This window comes from Xenopus tropicalis, chromosome 2 (assembly GCF_000004195.4).
Source record: "Xenopus tropicalis strain Nigerian chromosome 2, UCB_Xtro_10.0, whole genome shotgun sequence".
NCBI lineage: Eukaryota > Metazoa > Chordata > Amphibia > Anura > Pipidae > Xenopus > Xenopus tropicalis.
The window spans coordinates 148,712,399-148,737,053 of record NC_030678.2 but is presented as its reverse complement, the minus strand read 5'-3'; the positions used below and the strand labels follow the sequence as shown (position 1 = coordinate 148,737,053).

Sequence of the window (24,655 nt, the reverse complement as noted above, 5' to 3'; positions counted from 1 at the left end):
AGTGAAATAAGTTTTTGAACCCCTACCAACCATTAAGAGTTCTGGCTCCCACAGAGTGGTTAGACACTTCTACTCAATTAGTCAACCTCATTAAGGACACCTGTCTTAACTAGTCACCTGTATAAAAGACACCTGTCCACAGAATCAATCAATCAAGCAGACTCCAAACTCTCCAACATGGGAAAGACCAAAGAGCTGTCCAAGGATGTCAGAGACAAAATTGTAGACCTGCACAAGGCTGGAATGGGCTACAAAACCATTAGCAAGAAGCTGGGAGAGAAGGTGACAACTGTTGGTGCGATTGTTCGAAAATGGAAGGAGCACAAAATGACCATCAATCGACCTCGCTCTGGGGCTCCACGCAAGATCTCACCTCGTGGGGTGTCAATGATTCTGAGAAAGGTGAAAAAGCATCCTAGAACTACACGGGAGGAGTTAGTTAATGACCTCAAATTAGCAGGGACCACAGTCACCAAGAAAACCATTGGAAACACATTACACCGCAATGGATTAAAATCCTGCAGGGCTCGCAAGGTCCCCCTGCTCAAGAAGGCACATGTGCAGGCCTGTCTGAAGTTTGCCAATGAACACCTGAATGATTCTGTGAGTGACTGGGAGAAGGTGCTGTGGTCTGATGAGACCAAAATAGAGCTCTTTGGCATTAACTCAACTCGCTGTGTTTGGAGGAAGAAAAATGCTGCCTATGACCCCCAAAACACCGTCCCCACCGTCAAGCATGGGGGTGAAAACATTTTGCTTTGGGGGTGTTTTTCTGCTAAGGGCACAGGACAACTTATTCGCATTAACGGGAAAATGGACGGAGCCTTGTATCGTGAAATCCTGAACGACAACCTCCTTCCCTCTGCCAGGAAACTGAAAATGGGTCGTGGATGGGTGTTCCAGCACGACAATGACCCAAAACATTCAGCAAAGGCAACAAAGGAGTGGCTCAAGAAGAAGCACATTAAGGTCATGGAGTGGCCTAGTCAGTCTCCGGACCTTAATCCAATAGAAAACCTATGGAGGGAGCTCAAGCTCAGAGTTGCACAGAGACAGCCTCGAAACCTTAGGGATTTAGAGATGATCTGCAAAGAGGAGTGGGACCAACATTCCTCCTAAAATGTGCGCAAACTTGGTCATCAATTACAAGAAACGTTTAACCTCTGTGCTTGCAAACAAGGGTTTTTCCACTAAGTATTAAGTCTTTTTTTGTTAGAGGGTTCAAAAACTTATTTCACTCAATGAAATGCAAATCAGTTGCTATCTTTTATTTAAAGTTATTTTTTCGATTTTCCTTTTGATGTGCTATCTGCCACTGTTAAAATAAACCTACCATTGAAATGATACTGTTCTGAGACTTTTCATTTCTTTGTCATTGGACAAACTTACAAAATCAGTGAGGGGTCAAATAATTATTTCCTCCACTGTATACATACATACATTGGGCCATAATACTTTAAAATGAGACTTATCACATAAAATGCTGGTTTAGATTTACAACTCTGGTTCCTGGAACGGCCTATGGAACATCTTCTAGAGATTTCAGGAGGAAAGGTGGTTTAGCTACACATGAAATCAGTTTTTTTATTACTATTACAACATGATATTATTAGAGCAGTAGTACCATAGATGGGTTTATACACTGACCACTTATATGTAAGCAGGTTGCTCTTTAGAATTACCACCATTCACTTCCAGTTCCAGCACTAAAAACACAGTTATATCATTGTTAAATCAAAACAGAATCTCACTGATTTTCTGTTGTGACCCTGGTACCTTGACCCCAAGTCATTTTAAGGAGGACTGCTTTACTCCACAGGGTACGTAGATATTATGCATAGAGAAGGTAACGAAAACCAAAGTCAGTGTAGTATGGGTGCCAGACCCCACACTAGTAGTAGGGGGAAAGCACTGCAGAATTATTAACTGGCTCACATACTGGACACCTCACGAGGCAGGAATTAAAACCAAATGTTTATTTCATACTCATATACTTAATCATAGGCAATAAAACCAGTTACCGGATCATTAACATTTAAATGATGTAAGTTCCAGTCTAGTCTTTTAATGTTAAGGATCTGGTAACTGGTTTTATTGTGCGTATTGTGCGTACGAAATGGGTCAGGTGTGTTTTATCTTCAGATGCAACAAACAATGGGTTTTAATTCCTGCTTTGTGAGTGGTCCAGTGAGCAAGATGCATAAGAATTTATACACTGACTATCCATATTACATATAGCCGATATATATGACCATACATACAGTATGTATATATACATACACTGACCATTTCATACAAAAATACAGCCGATAACCAATACAAGAGCTAAGAAAGGGCCCTGCTCAATGGAGGTTACAATCTAAAAGTAGAAGGGGTATGAGAAATTTATTTTAAATATTATGTTCTGGATATACTGCATACAATAGAGTTTAAATTATGTAAGTTCTAGTGTAGTCTTTTAAGGATCCGGTAACTGGTATGATTGCATATGTGAGTACGAAATGCGTCAGGTGTGTTTCATCTTGAGATGAAATAAACATTTGGTTTTAACTCCTGCTTCACAAGTGGTCCAGTGAGCAAGACATAAGGATTTATACACTGACTATACATATTACATACAGCCCATAACCAATACAAGAGTTAAATAGGGCCCTGCTGTATGGAGCTTACAATCTGAAAGTAGAAGAGGTACAAGAAATATATTTTAAAAAGGGGTTCTCTACTATGATCTTGTCCTGGGTATACTGGACAAATATAGAGTCCAAATGGCCCAGAACAGCCGCAGAACATAGAGTAACTGAACGTAGATCTGGTGTAAATCACTGAGTAGAACACAGTTGAGAGTAGGCTGTAGTTTTGGGCATCTCTACAAGACATATAGGCCCCTGGCCATGGATCAGGTAAAGTCAACCACATGAAATAACAATAATGATAATTTATCCAAAGGAAAAGGTTGACTAAAAGGGCATTTCATTTTAAATATGAAGCAAATCTATAGAAAATCAATAGCAACTCATTGTGACTGTGATTATGGAGCTGGAAAGGAAACCAGTAAGTTCATTTGGCAGCAGCCTCCCGATGAATCCTTTCGCTGTTGACTTGCCATGGAACGACTTAGCGATATCTAAAGCCCGAAATACACATGAACGTGTTTGTTCACAAGTTCTCATAATAGATTTTTTTTTTTTTTTGCTGTAAGTAAAAGATGATAAACTGATAGTTTCAGGTTCACAAGTTGAACTGGGCCGCACTGCCAAGCCCAAATAATGGGAAACATTTCTTCGCGGAGCTGGGGTAACGCACTGCTCTCATTACCGCCACTTGTGACTGAAGAGGTCATTAATGTTTTTAAATAGAATTAGACATGTTCATGCGAGGCAAGTACATAAATAGCTGTTAGCAAGATGGAAGATTTCCAGGGTTATGCCTGATTCTGCTAATGATTCCTAGCTCTGCTAGCAGGAGGCAGATAATAGGGAACCCCCCCCCCCCCCCATGCCTTTCAGTGGTGCAGTTTGAATTTCATGCAGCATTTATTGTAAATCAAAGCTTAGGCAGATGGTTAAATTATACATAAATACATGTAATTGCAATCAGCCCTTAAAGTACCCTTCTTGAATAGCACCTTCCATTGGGCAATCAGTGTTGCAAGACTGAGCAACAAAGCAGGAAATCATTTATTTTAGTAACACAATATACATCTCAAAGATGAAACAAGAAGCCTTGTATTGATTTCCACAGCAAGATGTCAATATGTATCTAGCCTCATGCCATTCCTGCTTGGCACTGCCATGCATTCTTATTAGCAATAGCTGCTGTAACCCTAGTACATAGAGGCACATACAGATATATTAGCTTTACGCTTAGAAGCCATTTAAAGAGGTTGTTCACCTATAAATTAACCTTTAGTATGTAGTCGCTTGCATCCAGTTTACATAGTAACACAGTAAGTTAGGTTGAAAAAAAAAGACATCCATCACGTTCAACTATAATGCCTATACAGTATATACCTGCCTAACTGCTAGCTGATCCAGAGGAAGGCAAAAACCCTCTGGAGCTTCTTCAATTTGCCTCAGAGGGGGACCAGTCCCTGGATGAACTTACACTAAGAGCTATCTCCCATAACCCTGTATTCCCTCACTTGTACTGAGAGCTATCTCCCATAACCCTGTATTCCCTCACTTGTACTGAGAGCTATCTCCCCTACCCCTGTATTCCCTCACTTGTACTGAGAGCTATCTCCCCTACCCCTGTATTCCCTCACTTGTACTGAGAGCTATCTCCCCTACCCCTGTATTCCCTCACTTGTACTGAGAGCTATCCCCCCTACCCCTGTATTCCCTCACTTGTACTGAGAGCTATCTCCCCTACCCCTGTATTCCCTCACTTGTACTGAGAGCTATCTCCCATACCCCTGTATTCCCTCACTTGTACTGAGAGCTATCTCCCCTACCCCTGTATTCCCTCACTTGTACTGAGAGCTATCTCCCCTACCCCTGTATTCCCTCACTTGTACTGAGAGCTATCTCCCATAACCCCTGTATTCCCTCACTTGTACTGAGAGCTATCTCCATAACCCTGTATTCCCTCACTGTACTGAGAGCTATCTCCCATAACCCCTGTATTCCCTCACTTGTACTGAGAGCTATCTCCCATAACCCTGTATTCCTCACTTGTACTGAGAGCTATCTCCCATAACCCTGTATTCCCTCACTTGTACTGAGAGCTATCTCCCATACCCCTGTATTCCCTCACTTGTACTGAGAGCTATCTCCCCTCCCCCTGTATTCCCTCACTGTACTGAGAGCTATCTCCCTCCCCCTGTATTCCCTCACTTTGTTACTGAGAGCTATCTCCCATAACCCCTGTATTCCCTCACTTGTACTGAGAGCTATCTCCCCTACCCCTGTATTCCCTCACTTGTACTGAGAGCTATCTCCCCTACCCCTGTATTCCCTCACTTGTACTGACAGCTATCTCCCATACCCTGTATTCCCTCACTTGTACTGAGAGCTATCTCCCCTACCCCTGTATTCCCTCACTTGTACTGAGAGCTATCTCCCATAACCCTGTATTCCCTCACTTGTACTGAGAGCTATCTCCCCTACCCCTGTATCCCTCACTGTACTGAGAGCTATCTCCCATACCCCTGTATTCCCTCACTTGTACTGAGAGCTATCTCCCCTACCCCTGTATTCCCTCACTTGTACTGAGAGCTATCTCCCCTACCCCTGTATTCCCTCACTTGTACTGAGAGCTATCTCCCCTACCCCTGTATTCCCTCACTTTGTACTGAGAGCTATCTCCCCTACCCCTGTATTCCCTCACTTGTACTGAGAGCTATCTCCCATACCCCTGTATTCCTCACTTGTACTGAGAGCTATCTCCCATAACCCTGTATTCCCTCACTTGTACTGAGAGCTATCTCCCATACCCCTGTATTCCCTCACTTGTACTGAGAGCTATCTCCCATAACCCTGTATTCCCTCACTTGTACTGAGAGCTATCTCCCATACCCCTGTATTCCCTCACTTGTACTGAGAGCTATCTCCATACCCCTGTATTCCCTCACTTGTACTGAGAGCTATCTCCCATAACCCTGTATTCCCTCACTTGTACTGAGAGCTATCTCCCCTACCCCCTGTATTCCCTCACTTGTACTGAGAGCTATCTCCCATAACCCGTATTCCCTCACTTGTACTGAGAGCTAATCTCCCATACCCCTGTATTCCCTCACTTGTACTGAGAGCTATCTCCCATAACCCTGTATTCCCTCACTTGTACTGAGAGCTATCTCCCCTACCCCTGTATTCCCTCACTTGTACTGAGAGCTATCTCCCATAACCCTGTATTCCCTCACTTGTACTGAGAGCTATCTCCCATAACCCTGTATTCCCTCACTTGTACTGAGAGCTATCCCCCCTACCCCTGTATTCCCTCACTTGTACTGAGAGCTATCTCCCCATACCCCTGTATTCCCTCACTTGTACTGAGAGCTATCTCCCATACCCCTGTATACCCTCACTTGTACTGAGAGCTATCCCCCATACCCCTGTATTCCCTCACTTGCTAAAGAGCCACCCAACCCCAGCTTGAAGCTATTGAATGTATCAGCCAGTACCACTGATTCAGGGAACCTAGCAGCCAGCCAGTTGTTTGAAAGAGAGACAGCAATGTGAATAAAGGGGGGCCTTAATAGAAAGATTAGTATTACAAGGTAACAATAACAATAAAATCATAGCCTCAAAGAGCAATCATTTTTGGGCTGCTGGGTCTGCGACCCCCATTTGAAAGCTGGAAAGGAAAGATTTAAGAATTATAAAAAATAAAAACAGGAGACCAACTGAAAAGTTGCTAAGAATAGATCAATTTATAACATACTAAGGGCCTGATTCACTAAAGTGCGATAAAAATTATTGCACACTTTTTTGCGGTAAAAAAGACGCGATAATTTGCGAACGATTCACCATAGTATTATCGCGTGCGATAAATCGCCATTTTCGCATGCGGTATTTCTCGCGCTAGTTTTACCGCATGCGTTAATTTCCGCGCTGAAAAGTATACAATCGCATGATTCACTATAACTTTTGCGCGCTAAATATCGCATTCGGCTATGCGAAAATTAACACCTACTACAGGCAGGTGAAAAATTATAGAAAAGTACAGTAAATGAGTTTTTTGCAATAAAATATGGACTTACAGTGTTATTTATTGAAGTATGTGTTTCCCCTAGAGTGACGCAGCCGCCAGTTTGCAGCGAAATGTTCATTTTTAATACAGTAATTTTCCGCAAGTATTGGTGTGTATGGCTAACATGGCGTGCGTTCATTTGCGCGACTATTTATATTTGGCTACAAGTGATGAAATGTTTCGCCAGGCATGGATTCACAGCGAATTTTTGGACGTGCGTTGAATTTTTTCGTGGCAGATTTTTTCATGCGTTTCGCAAAATAATCCGCCAATGGCAAAACGCATGAAAAAATTTGCCACGCAAAAATTCAACGCACATCCAAAAATTTACACAAGCATAAAAAAAATAGTAGTCACGGGCAACAATTTTTTTGCCCGCACAACATTTTTGCCGTTTCGTGGATCTTTCGAAAGATTTGCTAATTTTTCACTAAAGATAACCAGAATGTGAACCACCTCTTTAAAGTACCAAGTAGCCAAGCCTTACCCTGACCTTCTAGGACACAAGCTCAGGCCCACTGCACAACACAGCATAATACATGTTTTAGTGGCTCTAGGGCTCATTTGTGATCACAAGCAAATATCTTGTGATAGCTTTGCCATTCAGTGCTTTAGGTCCTTTAAATCTGCTTCACACTGGCACATCCAGATCACAACTAGTACCATAATTATCCAATGTACACAAAGCTTGAAAGGCCCATATTGTGTTGTGTGTAACCAACCTCTGCTAAATACTTCAAGAGCAATTCTATGGCCAGGTTTTTCTTTGCAGCAGGAGTTTATGCCCCATAAAGCTACGATATCTATGATACATGTAACATTTACCCTTATTGTGTGTAATAATACTTAGGGTATCAGTCACGTAGCCCGCTAGAGATCTGTAGAACACCTTGACAAGTGATGACTGATATTTTTGCTTTGGCACAGCCCCAACTCCCGATTGATTTTGACCCCTTTCCTAGGTGACATGTGTAGTTCTTGGCTAAACTCTCTTGCTATTAATAATTTACTGTGGTACAATTTATTGGCTTCATTATTTGCTCCATGCAATGGCAATTTTATCTCGTTTATCTGTTTATCCTCATCTTCATCTTGATTTCCGGTATAACATTCCTAGAGGAATTTAGCCCACGGGCTGACTTTCCTTGGAAGATGAGTGCTCCTTCTCAGTTTTCCTGAGTACAAACAAACACCCAAAAGCTCACCACGTGCCCATAAGCAAATATACTAAATTTTATTTTGATTTTTATCTTTATGAAAGACTGTTATGAAAATTGATGTCACACAGACTAACATACTGGTTATTTTTTTACACATATCCTTCAGCAGTGCTTTAAACAAATACCCTACAAAATATAGCATATTCATTCCTATACCATTTCTGTTTGCAAAAAATGTGAAAAAGCTAGCTTAGACTGAATAATCACATGTAATATAAGCTTCATTTTGTAAAAATAAGCAACTTTCTAAATAAAATCAGTAAAAAATATTTCTACTATTTCTGAAATAATTAAGTTGCTCTTCACTATCTTCCTCTCAGCACTATCTACATACAGCTTTGTGTTGGAGTCAGTTATTTTAAGTCAGTTAGCTCCAATACATTGTATAGACAAAGGAACCACACACCACTGTACCTGACCTACCTGTCAAAATCTGACTCCAACCCCTGCATGTAGAGAGACAGATCAACTACTATATATTCAAATCTAATTAGAATTTTTATGAGAGTTTTGCTTTAAATATCATGTTTTATACTTAAAAAATGAAAATATAATATATTTTTTTGAATTCATACTTTAGGCCCACAGTCAACAAATATGTTATTCTAAACTTTAATTATTTTCACAAAATATTTTCATTGTTCTTTATTTTCATAAAATAATTAAACTTTTTCATCCAGAGAAAAGTATGTAATGAAAAGAAGGAAAGCCTCTATAAACCTGCAACAATGCAAGAGAAACAAACATTTTGTAGCATGAAACCTCAATGCTAACTCTAGCAACATATAGATAGAAGCATTGATGGTTTGGAAGACCCCCTTGTTCCCTTACAAGATGACTGGCAAATCTCTGAATAAGGCAGGCAGGGTGGAAGTGAAGATGCCAAGAGGATCTAGTGACCAGATTGTATATTTTCATATAGCCATAAGCTGTAGGATACTGTTTGCTTCTATTCCAAAATACATGGCGATTTTATAGAGATGTATTTTGTATTTTATAGAGGGCTTTCAAAGCCCAAATCTCTCTTACCGGAATAAAGTCATCAGCATCACATTCCGCTCCTTGGTACCGACACTCCAGCATCATGTCACTAAGCTGATGGGAAGTGCGGTCTGTGATCTCATACAAGTCATACTTGGAGTCACTTGGAGTCTGAGTAAATGTTGCTTCTCCATCCTCTGGGGCACCTATAAGAGGAGCCAGGTAAAGCAGCTCATCAGCGGAAAGTTGAGAGGGTCGAAAGCGATTGCAGTTACAAAATGTTACTGCTGGAAAAAACATTCTTTTTGCAACCATCTCATCAATAGCAGTAAGTCGGGGATATGTTTTGTAATAAGCAACCCTTTCCCACACCTGGGAAAGGAACAAAGAGAGAGAAAGTAAAAATGATACAGTCCAGATCACGCGGCGTGGTCCCCATGCTCCCTCTGTGACTATGTGGTTTAGTCCATGAAGAGTGCAGTTGCTGGCAAAGGCAGCAGGCTCTGTGGCAATAAAATAGTCCTTCTCCACCAGCTCAATCTCTTCGGAATTGATTCCACAGATGTTCCTATTTCTAGGCTCCCTTTCCGTGGAAAAAGACAATGTGCAAAAGATCTGTATTGGCATTCTGTAACGTTTGATCTGTGTGCAGCATTTATCAAATTTCCAGTTGTCTATACCACTAAAGAATAGGAGATTAACTAATAAAAACCAATCTCAGAAGGTTCCTTAGCAGTTCTGATCAATATCATTGCCAAACCAATCTCTAATACTCGTCAGGAATGCTTGCCCTGAAGCGATGATCTCTTCCCAACTTTACAATCTCTATTCCATATCTACACAAAGCTGTGCCTTGTCCACTTACGGCTTTAAAGAATTGTACACTGGGTGGTTTTAGTAAAGGTGGGAGTCATATAACTTACTGTGAGCGATTCCAGTAGAGCTTTCACTCTGCCAGAGGCAGCAAAGTGATCCGATAGTCTGTTTATAAATAATATATGAAGATCCCAGCAAAACAGGAGGTAGAACGCCAGGCTGTAGTGGCAAGGGCAGAAAAAGAAGCAGAAGATGGAAGTGCCAAAGTGACTTGGATATTTGCTCCTTCGGTACCAGTCCTGTTTCCGTCTGAGGCTTAAACAACATTACCCTTCTAATCTGAGGCTTAAAGGGATCATGAGCCAAACAACAAGGACAAGTGATTCGCTTTCCCCTCTTTTTCCATCAGGCAGCAATTACAGTATGTTGTGAAGGTCCTATGGGTCATTTTACATAGACTCAGGGGACTGATCAAATCACAGCTCTACTGCTGCATTAGTAAACTTAAATCTCAGCATCTAAGACAGTGAGGAGTATGCATGTAAGGGGAGATAAGATCCTGCAGAAATGCCATTATTAAAACCATTTTGCAAACTGACCAAAAAAGAGACTGAGAAAAAAAATAAATATGGGAAATATTACATGGTAGTACAGTCGGGCGCAGAAGAACAGGTGAAACAGTGCTGAACTAGAAGTGATTTATTTACTTGGATGCAGATGTATCATTGCATGGGCTGTGGGGATATGTCTCAGTCAATGATGTGCTAAGCATGGGTCAACAATGCTTGCTCAGTGGGGAACGGATGTAAAAATGATGGAGAGAGTAAACTGGAGAGGAAATGATGCACAGCAATCTCATTTCACTGTAGAAAATGGGGCTCAAGGTACTACCCAGAGTACTGACGCTCAGGAATAGGAAATACACATATTTGCCACACTGCTCATTGCAAATTAGTAAGCATTTGACCTTTGGAGTCACTGGGGATAAATTCCTGCAAGGTTCTACATGGTTGCTTCGCCAGTTTCTGTTCTTCATAAAAGACCACTACATCACTGACTTAAACTTAAAGTTTAGAAGAAGGAGACCTGGTGCCTTTTAAGAAACGAAAACCTACCCTTGGCATCACAAGCAGAACACTGATACTGCCTCTATGCAGCAGTAAATCAATGGTGCCACATAGTAATCTTCACTATGTGGGATTTACTGAGAGCCAGAAAGTGTATCACCAGTGTTCCCATCAAGCTTTCTGGCACTGGGCTGGGGCAGCTTCACACAAGAGCAGAGCAAAACAGCAGATTTGCACCAAATGTACAGTAACTGGATCACTCTGGATAGAGAATACTCAATATTGACTCAATACTGATCCAAATATGAACTCTAATTTGCTCTAATTTGTCCCCATAACATAAAGGATTTGTGTTTTGACTTATTATTGAAGATTGGGCTGAATCTTGCAAAATGGCACCATATAGTTACAACACTGACCGCTTACAAAATGCAGTCTGAGAAAAGCGGATCATCTGCCCCGCGTGCTCCTATACTTAATACCCAGAGGCCAGTTGTCCGGGTGAACAAGATATATTCATTGTATATCTCTAACCCCCAATTACACAAGCTTTTAGAGAAACATCATGTTGTTTACCTGTACCAAAGTCTCCCGGTTCCTTTCTGGGTGCTATGTGCTGAGACTGTATTCTTTTGGTGAAGACTGAAGCTGAATAAGCAAATACTTACCTGAGTCTGTCCATACACTTAGCTGCAATTTTTTGCAGAGATAAGTGTTTGCATCTATTGTGAATAAGTGTAAAAACCCCAGATCCAGTCTATGGTGGTCCAGAGCCCCAAATAAGTACTGGCTACTTCTTTTGTCTTGGAGTTTATCCTGAAGTCGCTTTGCTTCCAGCTGGTACCATGACTATACATAGGCACATTAAGCTACATATAAATACCCTAAAGGGTCATGGGTAAAACAACATACCTTTTGTTGTATTTCCACATCCACATCTTGCAACAGACAACTTGCAGAACACGAGAAATACTTTTTACTATTCCCTACAGCGCAAAGCCCACAAACTACATAGTGTACATGAAACAAAGAACTTTGTGTAAGTACATAGTTACATAGTTAAGTTGGGTTAAAAAAAGACCAAAGTCCATCACGCTTAACCCTTTCAAAAAAAAATGCTCAACACTTCATAAAAAGCAATTAAATTAGTCAGGCAGATCGGGTATATATAGATCAATTTAACCACACAGGCGGGGTCTCTCAGCTTGAATATGAACTAAACCCATGTATTCCAGCTATGTAGGAACAGGGTCCAGTCTCAGCAGGCTTGGACTGAAACATTGGGTTTCTGTTCCCATGGTGATGTATAATATAAGGGATTAACTTTCAATCCAGTTCTTTTTGAAAATGTTGTACCCAGGGGCTATGGGCTTCACAGGCTGCACCTGTCAACTAGAGTTTAATGGGATTCTGTCATGATTTTTATGGTGTACTTTTTAATTCCAAATCACACTGTTTACATAGTAAATAATTTACTCTACCATTTCAAATTTTATTCTTGAACCAACAAATATATATTTTTTTATCTGTAATATTAGTGAGTAGGCGCCATCTCAGTGCATTGTGAGTCTGAGCTTTCAGAAGGAGGCAGTGCTACACATTAGAACTGCTTTCAGGTAACCTATTGTTTCTCCTACTCCCATGTAGCTGGAGGAGTCCCAAGCTGGACTTGGATTTCTTACTATTGAGCGCTATTCTGATACCTACTGGGAGCTGCTATCTTGCTCCCTTCCCATTGTTCTGCTGATCGGCTGCTGGGGGGGGGCTGATATCACTCCAACTTGCAGCGCAGCAGTAAAGTGTGACTGAAGTTTATCAGAGCACAGGTCACATGGCTGTGGCACCCTGGGAAATGAAGAATATGGCTAGCTTCATGTGAAATTTCAAAATTAAATATTAAAAAATCTGTTCCTGTTTTTAAAAAACGTATTCCAATGCAGGATTCTGCTGGAGAAGCTCTATTAACTGATGGGTTTTGAAAAAAACATGTTTTCCCAAGTTTCTCTCTTTGCGGCAAATGAATTGGTTATTACATTATTCAAGGTATTATTGTAAGATATGGGTAAAGACTGCGACTTAGTCAAATTGAGTAAGATTCATTCAAACTGAAAAGAAATCAATGCCGCGATGGAGCGAATATTTCTAAATCAAAAAAGAAGCTTCTGTGGGTGGGGGATTTATGTGCCTGATTTATGACAGAAATCTGTCTGGTAGGAAAGAATGGCTTCTTAGTCAGGAAGAGCCGGATTAAGGGACTCGCTGGGACTGTGACTGAAAATAGTAATGGGTTTATTCTCCAGAAGAACATAATAAAACCATACTATAAATGCATAGTGATGTCGTTTTGCAGAGACGGCCTGCAGGGAAGCGAAATGCATCTATATTTGTGCGCCTTGCTATAGGCACACTTTCAGTAGCCGCCACACACTGGGATAAGCACAGAGTTCAGTACCAATCTTGCTATGGGCGCACCTTCAATTGTCGCTCCGACAATGAGAAAAACACAAATGTTAATACAAAAATAGCAAAACAAATAACTTACCCAACAGCATTGGTCCAGTATAGTAAAACAATAATACAGATATATTACCTGCACTATGCAGGGTTTAATGCTCAAAGCATATGTAGCATTGTCTCCAGTGGCAGAATTACTCCTAAAGAGAAGGGCCTGCTACCATCCATGCTGCCTACCACTCACTTGAATGGCATTCAGGCCCGGACTGGCATTAAGTAAATCCTGGCAAATGCCAGAGGGGCTGCTGTAAGATGCCACAGACAGTCACTATTTATTGGGCTGGTGGGGGGCTGTTTGGGCCTCTGTGTACTTGAAATGTCGGGTAATATGTTGACTCTCAGTCTCAGCCTTATGGCATATTTCCCATGGCAGAGATAATGGTGGTCACCATATGTAAGAAAGGATAATAATAATAATGATAATGTGTCTATGGACACAGAGGAATTCTAGAGCTACCACTTCCAGGTGCAATATCTTGCAATAAGATGTTTACTTTAAAATAGGTATTAGTAATTAAATTGGTTGCTGTAGGCTACTGCACGATAGCAAAGTTAGTTCATTTTACTACATAAACCTTACTTGAGCCTAATGATGGGCCTATTTTTTGCAAAGGTGCCTTCAGCGCATTGCTAATCCAGCCCTGTAAGTAGGAATGAAGGTATCTAATTGCATGGGAGTATCCTGTGTGTCAGAATGAAGGTGAGTGGGATGATGGGAGAAGCGCCGGTGCTATTAGAGAGAGGACTAGTTAGGCCTTTCTGTTGATGAGAATCAATGCTGAAATGCAGTCTGTACAGATTCTATTCCCATGTATCCTCCAGGGAGCAGTGCAGTCATGAAAATGTCAATCTTACCAAAGAAACTGATATTATTCATTATAAAAAACTGTAAGTGCAGGTGGGGGGGGGTTGGACTAAACCATTTTTTTGTAGGAATAGAATTTCACTGGCTGGGAATTCGGCGGGTTGCTAGGAGAGACGGGCCTTACAGCAAGCTGCTGCTTCTCAGTGTGACTGTATCATATATTTATATATATATATATGGTTCTAACAAAGTTGTGCCAATTTTAAACTAAGACTCTGGGTGATATTATAGTTAAAGTGCCAGTGTGCTCTATGCAGCAAGATAGTAAATGAAACATGCATAGTGTGCATAGTGTCTCCCAGCAGCCGCTGGCACCCCTGTCCTATCCAGAGTGGCTTTCGTGCTGCTTCCAGAACCACAGGCAAACAGCCGCCCTACCCTTCAATAAGCCCCGGTGCAGGGAAGGGTTAACAGGCTGAATCCCAAGGCTGAGATTGCTGTAGCACCAAATGAAATGTACCTGCCTCCCCCTTCCCTCTCGGTTACATGCTCACAAAGTGCCTGAGTCAGCACCAGAACAAATGAGAAGTGCCTGGCGCACCCGAGCGGCTTCTCCCCCAGGAGCCTGGCAGCTTTTATAGGCACACAGACTGAGCATCTTCATCCCTGAGATAGGAAAGTGGCACCCAGCCTTTGCTTTACCTGCCCAGACCCCCTAACAAGCACAATAATAAAACTGCCAGAGCTGCAGAACAGCCATGCTTATAGCCACCTAATGGCACCTCAGGGGTGTGCAGAGAGAGCTCCTGGCACACACAGATACCATGTAGGAACAGGGCAGGGGTTTACTAAACCATCACCCCCCCCCCTTACCCAGCACAAGTACAAATTGGCAAATCCTGCCCGAGATGTTCCTGTGTGATCCCTGAAACAGATGCAATTTAAATAAATGCTTGTCAGATTGACATATTGATTTGCGATATCCCACACAAGCTCTGCCGCTGACTGCATTAGCAACCAAGCCGTGCGCTAAGGATCTGCCGAAAATCATATCAATCATCCAGGTAAAATCACAATGAGACAGCTGATTTGATTCTGAATCTTTTAGTCATGACTTTATTATGGTCTATGCAATAAAACCCAGATCAATAAATAATTTTGTTTATAAAGGATTTGACAGGGAACAAATAGTATCAGCGTTATGTTGCATTGTACCCCTAAATCCGCCATACATCGCCATGCAATTGGCTCACACCACCACTTCGTACTGGGGACCATTTATTAGAGAGAATCACAGGTGTTTCCTGGTTCTTTTTCAAGCTATGATATTTGTCAGGGCAGCTGGGGTTGGGGAGGCGGTCCATATATTTGTACCCCTCTCAAGTCTCCAGTCTGAGTTTGTATTTTGCTATAGACGCTGTCAGTCTGCCCCATTGGTAGGCATAATCCAAAAAAAATGAATAATCTGATGTAAATGTACTCAGGATGCTCCTCTGAGACATTTGCAATTTATATTAATTTTCTATTTTAGTGGTTCCTGATATACTGTTGCCCACAGTGAATACCAGGCCTTCAGCTTATTTTGATGGTCAGAAACAGTGATGCACAGGAGTCTCTGGTACCGATGGGACCTGCGGATTGGGCAGCTGAGGTCACAAGACAGGGTTGCTGGTTCAGACTGGTGTTGGGTCCAGATGCTGGTATTGCCAGACCTGCTGCATTAACCCTCTAGGTGAAGTTGGTGGCAGGCGTCTCTGTGGTGTCACCGGGAGGTTTGGGTCAAGGGAAATGTTAGGGTATATGCGGGTAAATGCGGGCCCCTAAGAACAGGTTACAGGTTATAGTCACTTAAGCCTAACTTTCTGTGAGAACAGTTGAGACAAAAACCTGGCAGTAGCAGCCTAAAACTGCTAACATCTCAGAACCTGTTAAATATTAAAAACATAATGTAAATCATGAAAGTTCTCAGGAAATTACCCTGTGTAAGTACATTTGGTTAAGTTTTTTTGTTAAGGATTTTTGCCCAAAACTTTATTTTTAAAGGTTGCATTCTTCTATTTATGATTTCAGGCACTTGGAATAAAAGGGAAAAGAGATCACAAAACAAATGAAAAAGAAGGATTCAAAATAGACCCTGGCATTTCAAGTACACACAGGCCCAAACAGCCCCCACAGACCAAATAAATAGTGATTATCTATGGCATCTTACAGCAGCCCCTCTGGTATTTGCCAGAACCCACAGATTGTCAGTCTGGGCCTAAATTCACCAAAGTATGTAGAGACAGTCGGGGTAGGACATGAGCACATAGACAAGAGGGACATTTAGGTTTGATGTGGAGCTTTAGAGAAAGAGACAGCAGAACAAGCATGATACCAGCCAGCCGATACAGTAACATACTAAGCCAGAACTCGCTGTTGCTCACAGCAGATATAAACCTCGGGGGACCTGTACAACATGCAGAATTATAAACATTTCACAAAAGCAAATATAAATCATAATCATTATTGAGGCCCTTGGGGGGAAATGTAGCTCCCCCACCATCCACCCAACAGCTTTCTAAAGCATCCAACCAGTAAAAGAAGGCAATGAGGGAAGGCAGCAGGCCTCTGTGACTGTTGGCAGCTGGACTCTTCTGTACACCAGCAGAATATTCAACCTGGGTTCTGAAGGTTCTGATTTCAGAATAACAGTAGCAGTCCAGCCAGCCAGATGGCTTGTGTGAATGATTAGAATAGAGGCCGTGATCCTTCATTTAAGTACAAAATGTGATTTGGCACATAAAGAGTCCTCTGCCTACAGAGCCATTATAAGGGCCGGTGCTGTAGCAGTGGGTTACACAGGCTCCGTGATGCAGCTTGCCAGCAATCATTCTGCTCCCTGCTACTCACTGGCATAATAATTCATGAGCTTTGCTTTCACGGTTTCACTTGACTGGCCTCTGATATCAGATGTTTCCGGGCTCTCGGGAGTTTTACTGGCAAAGCTCTGTACATTAAGCAGTGAGGTATGTCAGGCATGGAGATAATGGCCTCCACTTTCAGCTCTGCCCAACACCGGGCCGCTACTTAACAAACAGCCAGAAACAAAATGGAACAGGAAAGATTTTTTTTTTTTGAGTGTTTAAATATTTTACAGTTGAGTTTTCTAAGATGTACTTGGCAATGTGAAGGACGTGGCATTTATATGGGAAAGGGTTGGCTAAGTGTGTGTGAGCAGCATTGCATACTGAGCTGGATAATTCCATTGGGTTCCAAACTGGCATCACTGACAGCTTTACATGGGTACAGATAGTCAGTGTCAGGCTGAGACCCAAGGGACCTACCAGAAAACCTTAGACCCTAGGCCAATGTTCCAAACTATTTTTCCTCCTTTGCTCACCCAACCTCTTTATTCTCCTAGTCTCTTTTATTTACATACTAGCATTTATTCTTCCATCTATTTCTCCTCTTTCTTCCCATTCAGAAATAGGGAATAACCATGAAACAGGCCAAATGGTCAGGAGCAGGAGGGCCCACTGACACCTGGGCCCACCGGGAGTTTTCCTGGTATCCTGGTGGGCCAGTCCGACACTGCAGATAGTACATACAGATAGTACATACAGATAGTACATACAGATAAAGGCACACAGATAGATGGTAGGTGCTTTAACCATAGGTGAAATAAATTAAACTGATATGCTGGGCCATTTCTATAAAGATTTAGTGACACCAACCAACTCTCCATTTCAGCCACTAGGCATTTGCTTTTGTTTTGCTGACTTTATGGGGCCTGAGGCAGTAGCCCCCCACACCCCCACTGCTCTCCTTAGCTGATCATTAGTCCAATACCTGGTGAACAGATGGAAAAATCCGTCTAAAAGATTTTGGATTATGCCCATACAAACAGACACACAAGCAGACAAATACCCCACCCACACAGATACACACACAGATATAAACAAGCACACCTACACACACACAGACACACTATGGGTACAACCTGTCTGGTTTAACCCCGGAGAGCCCAGCTTTCGGAAAGGCAGTCTGGGTCAAAACTGCCTGCCCAGTTTTCCAAATTAGGAAATCTGGACCGGATTATTCTTGATTGACAAAAATGATCAGCCAACCTCCAATTGCCACATCATGGCAAATGGTTTTAGAAGACGAAAGGTGGCAAACCTACTACACAAAATTACACACAAACACACACAGCCCCCACCAGCCTGCTTAATACAGTGGCACAGTGGGTGGCATTTCTGCCTTGCAGCACTGATGTCCTGAGTTCAATCCCAGCCGGGCACTTTCTGCAAGGAGTTTGTTTGTTCTGCCCAGGTCTGCGTGGGTTTCCTCCAGGTTCTCCCATTTCTTCCCACCCTCCACTTTGAAAACATTCAGACAGGTTAACTGGCATGTGACTAAACTAACCATAGTCTGTGTGACTGTTATAGGGACCTTAGATTGTAAGCTCCACTGGGAGCAAGAACTGATGTGAATCTGTAAAGTGCTGTGGAAATGTGTCGGTGCTATATAAATACCAGGAAATAATAAAGTAAATGAACTGACATGGGCGCCCAGACACACATTCAGTAAATCTAGTAGCTACTGGTTTTAGAAGAGCAATAAGCCGCCAGGGGATGCTGGGAGTTGCAGACTGCCCATGCTGGTTTAAGAGCAGCACAGAATTGTTGATTACTGTAATCTTAGCCTCAGCTATTTCACTTTAGTCTGCTTCTAGATTTTATTAACATGTCCCTCTCCAAATGGATTGTTTGTTGCAAGGGAAGTTTGAGGCTATTTCTGGTCTGAGCGAGATGAACATTAAGGTCCGAATCAGCCCGAGAAGCCATCCCTTCAGGTGCTACAGACAGCACGTCTCGCATAATACCCACTAGACCTCATCTTCTACAGCTGAAGGGCTGGCAGAACTTTACAAGCATCTAAAGGGGAAAAATGTGAGCAGTAAACAGTGTCTGTGCAACACATGACAGATAAAAAGGGCAAATAACACACGCTTAGATATTCAACAGCATAAACCACATTCACAGATATTTAGGTAAATGCTCTCAATCTAAAAAGAAGTGAATGAATATGACCCTTCATCTTACTCAACCGCCCAAAATAACAATTTCTATGCCTCCTGCCCATCATAGGTTACAAACTTGCAAAAAGCATGTGAAGAGTGCAACAGAAATTCCTTATCCCCATCTGCTGGAAAATATACGTCTGTTTTCTACTTTTCTGTCTGATAAGGAGAAGGGTGTCCAGTGGTGGCCCAAGCCAGTCAGGCACCCTAGGCAACCCGACCTCGCCCCTCCCCGTGCACACGCGCACCCCCCACGTGCACACGTGCAACACAACTGGGGGGCGTGTAAAGGACAGTGAAGAAATAAGCATCAGGGGCAGGGGCAAGACATCCAGGACTAGGGGCAGGCAGGAGAGGTAGCTACCTAGCACCCCCCACTGTTGTGCCCAAGGCAGGTGCCTCTCCTGCCTACCCCTAGTGCCCAAGCGTTTGCCTCCGATATCCTGCCTCATAAGGACAAGGGTACCCAAGCAATTATTGATTTTTTTGCAACACACTTCAAAAAAGAAAAGTCACGACTGATTGACATACTGATGTGACAAAACTGTGACAATTCCAAATCCGAAAATACTCCATCTAAAACTTGTCAAGATCATGTAGAAGTCAATGGCAGATATCCCTTCCTTTCCATGGAAAATCTTTCTTTACTACAAATTTTTAAAGGTTTCTCGAATTTTCAAGGCATTTTTTCCGCACATCTTTTTTTAGTTCAGATTTTTTAGCAAATGTCCGGCATTCATGGAAATAAGTTTATTCTAAGTCAAAAGAAAAATATTTGTTTTAGTAAAGTCTCCAAGCGTTTGCCTCTGATATCCTGCCTGATAAGGACAAGGGAGCCCATGTTAAACTGGCACATATATATAAAAAAAAAAACAGAAAAAGGCAGAGGGGAAAGGCTTGTTATTTCATTTACACTTTTTACATTCTCTTTCAATATTTTTTATGACTCCATTGAAAATTAGGGCCCACCAATTCAGAACAGGGTCTCATTCAAACAATTCCAAATCTGTTTCATAGGAAAGAAATGAAGAACAGAATCGAATTCATTTCATTCATAACTGTGCCAAGTGATCTGGATTTATTAAGGAATAGATGCTTGTGATGCTGGATGCATAGGACCGGCTGCCTCCAAGGTTACTCTGTTCTGAGCAAACTGCCTACAGATCTGCAGTTCAGCAAGTTACTGAGCAATGTGTAATCTGTACAGGGAACATTACATGGCAGTACCAGCCTTTCATGCCCTCGGGACTGCCCATAGGTGGGTACAAGAACGACTGACCTCAACAACAGATCTATACATAGGAGATGTCATTAAATTCCATTGTGCCCAACAGAGTCATCTTTTCTCAAATGGGGATGAAACTGAGGAATTGTAATGGAGAAACACTCTCCTGCCTGGGGAGTTAATTCTGCAATGTGTGTAACCAAGACGGCACTCATGTAGCAACCCCCTAGGAATTTTTTTTCTTACCCTCTATTTAATCTTATCTTATAGAGGGGTTAGTTACCTTTAAGTTAGAGATGTTGAGAGTAATATATTAATACAATTTGTGATTGGACTCTGAAAAAATTATTTGGTTGCTATGGTTCAAATTACCTTAGCAACCAGGCATTGGTTTAAATGAAAGGCTGATATCTGTATATGAATAGGAGAGGACCTCAGTAGAAAAATGAGAAATACAAAGTAACAATAACTATTAAATTGTATCCTCACAGAGCAATAGTTTTTTGGCTGGGGTCAGTGTAAGATGAATAGTAAATGGCCTGAAAAGCGAGCTAAGTAATAAAATAATAAGAATAAAATTAAACTTTTCAGTAAAATATTTGTTTGGTTGCCAGGGTCAGTGACCCCCTTGTAACCAGACAGCATTTTTAGCTGCAGAGCAGGATCACTAATAACTAAGAAATCCTAAAAAATAAATAATAAAGATCAAGTGAAAGGTTGCCTTAAATAATTCCATATTTACTAAAAGGTAATGTAAGGCAAACTCCCTTATAACCCCTGTATAATGTGTGACAGGAGTCTTTTATGAATTGTTTTTGCCCAAGGATCCAATGCAATTGCACTCCTTGAAACTACCTGCAATAAACATGAAAGCAAACATCTGATTGGTTGATGGGGGTCACAGAGCTGTAAGCAGTTTTGTCCATAACCCAGCTACGCAGTAATCTGCCCAGAGAGCCATGTTGTTGGCAAAAAAACAGCACAGAGATACTGGTACCGTCCGTACGCCTCCCTTAGCCTCTATTTGTCTTCTGTCTCTGACTGTTTGTTCTCTTCATATTGAACTAGGTTTAAATATGAATATCTATATCTTTATGCAGGATTTACCTTTACTTTAGTTTTATACAAATAGGTCACTGGTTTTTTAGAAATGTATTCATAAAAATTCATAGTTTATGAATATGAAAATTATAGTATAATGGAACTCCTGGAATACCAGAGATTTAAGGCAAAGGATACTTGACCAGGCTAGGGAGGGTTAATGTCAGTGGCAGAACTATCCAGCCTAAATTGGACCCTAGGTCAACTCCTATTTACATTACAACCCATCCCCCACAGCACCCTACCTGCCCCCGGATATTTATATTTATATTTGGTGGGGGAGTGAGATGAGGCCAAAGTTGGTCTGTGGTAGGTGAAGCATTGCCCACCCTCTTACTGCGTTATTCGGGGCAACTATAGGTGACAGGGGGATGATTGCAATGTGGAGAGGGCTGAGACCTTGTCGCCCAGCTACAGGCATGTGGTTGGCTGCTACCAGATCAGCCTGGTAAGTGCTTTTATACAAAAATGCATGGAAAATGAAATGTACATGAGTAAACCCAGCCGTCTTTGTCCCTGGCAATGCATCCATCTGTGTGGAGGACTGATCCCATATTCATCAGAATGCCCAAGGCGCCTGCTCATAGCCTCTCCCATCTGGATTACAGCAACAATCTGTTCACAGGACTCCCTGTTGCTGATATCTCTTATTTGCAATCCATCCTTGTGCAATTACTGTCCTCTTCAAGCTCTGTGGTCAGGCTTATACCGGCACAGGGAAAAATAATATTTAATTCCGTAATCTAAATGTATGCAATCCAAGGAAAGGCTAGCAAGCTGGTGCCTGGTTAAAATATTAATTGCTGGCTGAAATATTAATAGGGCTCATGTATGAAGAATGTTTAACATGCAGCTACTGGCAACATTCTGCCCTGCATGCCAGGCATTCTGCTTGGCACTGTAGTACCCCTTAGTGTGGAGATACCGTTCTGTGGTGAACTGAAATATCCCACAAAATTAGGGACCCAGTGAAGTTTTTTAGTTGCTTTTCTCTTTATAGATATGGACCAGTCGGTTAATGCTACCTCATGGAGTTTCTTTGTTTCCATATAGTCTTGGGCTGGGTTCTATAATTCAAATTGGATCACTCAGACCAAGGACACAAGCATATTCAGACCTCTTTTTAAGCCATTAAGGCCAGGGTAAAGTCAGGCAGGACTGCCCTCAAACTTGGAAATAAAAAAAGGAAACAACAGAGATATCTCCTCATTAAGTGCTCACTAATGGGAAACAAACTAAAGGACCACCTCCACATGGGACCCCACAAGACAAAAAAATTGGGTTGCTATTTGTTCTGCCTTTTTTTCTGCTAAGAACTAAAATCTGCCTGGTATATTAAATAAATCTATACCCCCAGAAAGATAACTTAACCAACAGATAATTTATATCATATTAAGTGGCCTATTAGAATCTTATGAAACTGAAATATATACAGTATCAGTAAATATTACATATTTTACCTTGAGCCATCATTTTGCAATGGGCTGTGTGCTCCTCAGAGATCACCTGACAGGAAATAATGTAACTCTAACTCCCACACCTTGTGTCTCAACCCTTTCTCCTTGTAGATTGTAAGCTCTTTTGGGCAGGGCTCTCTTCCCCTCTTGTATCGGTTATTGATTGCTTTATATGTTACTCTGTATGTCCAATGTATAAAACCCACTTATTGTACAGCGCTGCGGAATATGTTGGCACTTTATAAATAAATGTTAATAATAATAATAATAATAACAACTGTAACAGGAAGTAGTGTGGGAGTAAAAGACAGGACTTAATTGGCTGATGTGACCTAACATGTATATGTGCCCTGTAAATCGTATGATCCCAGGGGGCAGCCCACAGTAATTAAAATGCCAATTTTCTATTTAGGATTTACCAATATTGTTTAGGGGGTATCAATTTCCTTTAACTTACCCTGCAGTGATACTGTAGAACATTCAATCAAAGAATATTTAATTTTAAGTACACCTATAAAAGTCTTATCCTGCATCATGACCCTAATTACAAACCAAAAACCCATTTTCCTTTTTGAGACTTGATGAAGTGTAGCATATAAAGATGTCACCTAATAATTATACTACATTGTACAGCCATCTCATATTTCTGGATATATTTCTTTTTGGAGAATATTTGGGCAGAGAGGACAGATCAACATTTTTATACAGGAACATTAAAGATGAGCATACACAATGCACACATCACAAAGCTTACATCCGATACTGAGCATCAACTAAATGATAGGTCTTATCAACTGTAAATCTTTGGGCCATTAAATGAGAAGCATTAGGCAAAAAAACCTTAGATGTGACGCATACACGACCAGGAGAAATAATAAATCACAGACGGGCGAGTGTGTTAATGCAATGAGATTGTTGTGCCGTATCACAGAGCCCCATTCCCTGGGATTGTACAGCAGCTTCTACATTACGGCTTTGTTAAAGCTCAAATAGTGCGCAATTGTGCCGGAGCTGTTGGAAGTAACGAGTAAAACCCTGGTGGGTAGAGATGAATCTTCCTGCTAGATTTGTTCCCTGCAGGACTCACAGCTGCCACACTTTTGTTACCATTTCTGCAGTTTGCATATAAAAGAATTAACTGTTGTTTTGGTATATCATTTAACTCAGCAGCTGGCATGGCAGCCTCACAGGACTAACCGTGACTTAGGGAATGGGCTGTGGTACAAGCACCTGAAACTCGAGGGGTTGGCAATTACGTACAAGTTTTTTCTGATATCCCATGGTCAATAATGAAATGACTACTTTCATCAGACTGACTGCGTTAGAGTTCTACAAACTCACTATTGTTGCTATGGGCTATATTTATATGTAGGCACCTGAGGACCTGCGCCTAGGGCCGGAGCTTTAGTGGGGCGGGCTATGGATTCCTTTATAATCGATTCATTTTGTTTTAAGAAAAACAAAAATCTCCCCAGCTACTGCCATAAACTAGCTGTATAAATCTGCCGGGTTAACTGGGGGGTGAGGGGCCACAAGATTACTAGAGCAGTAAGCAAAGTGCAACTTCATGTGCAATCACCATCTCTCCCATGATTCCAGAATCACTGCAGTCATCAGGTGGAGATGCTCCTAATGCAATTCCAGGCGATGGGTTAAAATTATAGCGATTGAGCTTAAATTTTGTTACAAATCAGATTTTGTGCCCTGTAATTTCCAG

The 24,655-nt window shown here is 41.7% G+C and overlaps 2 protein-coding genes across 3 annotated transcripts in view; both read right to left on the bottom strand.

The window, feature by feature from the left end:
- The window catches only part of asic1 (acid sensing ion channel subunit 1), a 166,894-nt gene that overhangs the window by 43,072 nt on the left and 99,167 nt on the right, over positions 1-24,655 (bottom strand). The gene's annotated exons all lie outside the window — the stretch shown is intronic.
- LOC116408890 (acid-sensing ion channel 4-A-like) lies at positions 8,881-10,045 on the bottom strand. The gene has a single exon (XM_031897215.1). The coding sequence runs from the start codon at positions 9,516-9,518 to the stop codon at positions 8,883-8,885; it is 636 nt and encodes a 211-aa protein (XP_031753075.1). The 5' UTR covers positions 9,519-10,045; the 3' UTR covers positions 8,881-8,882.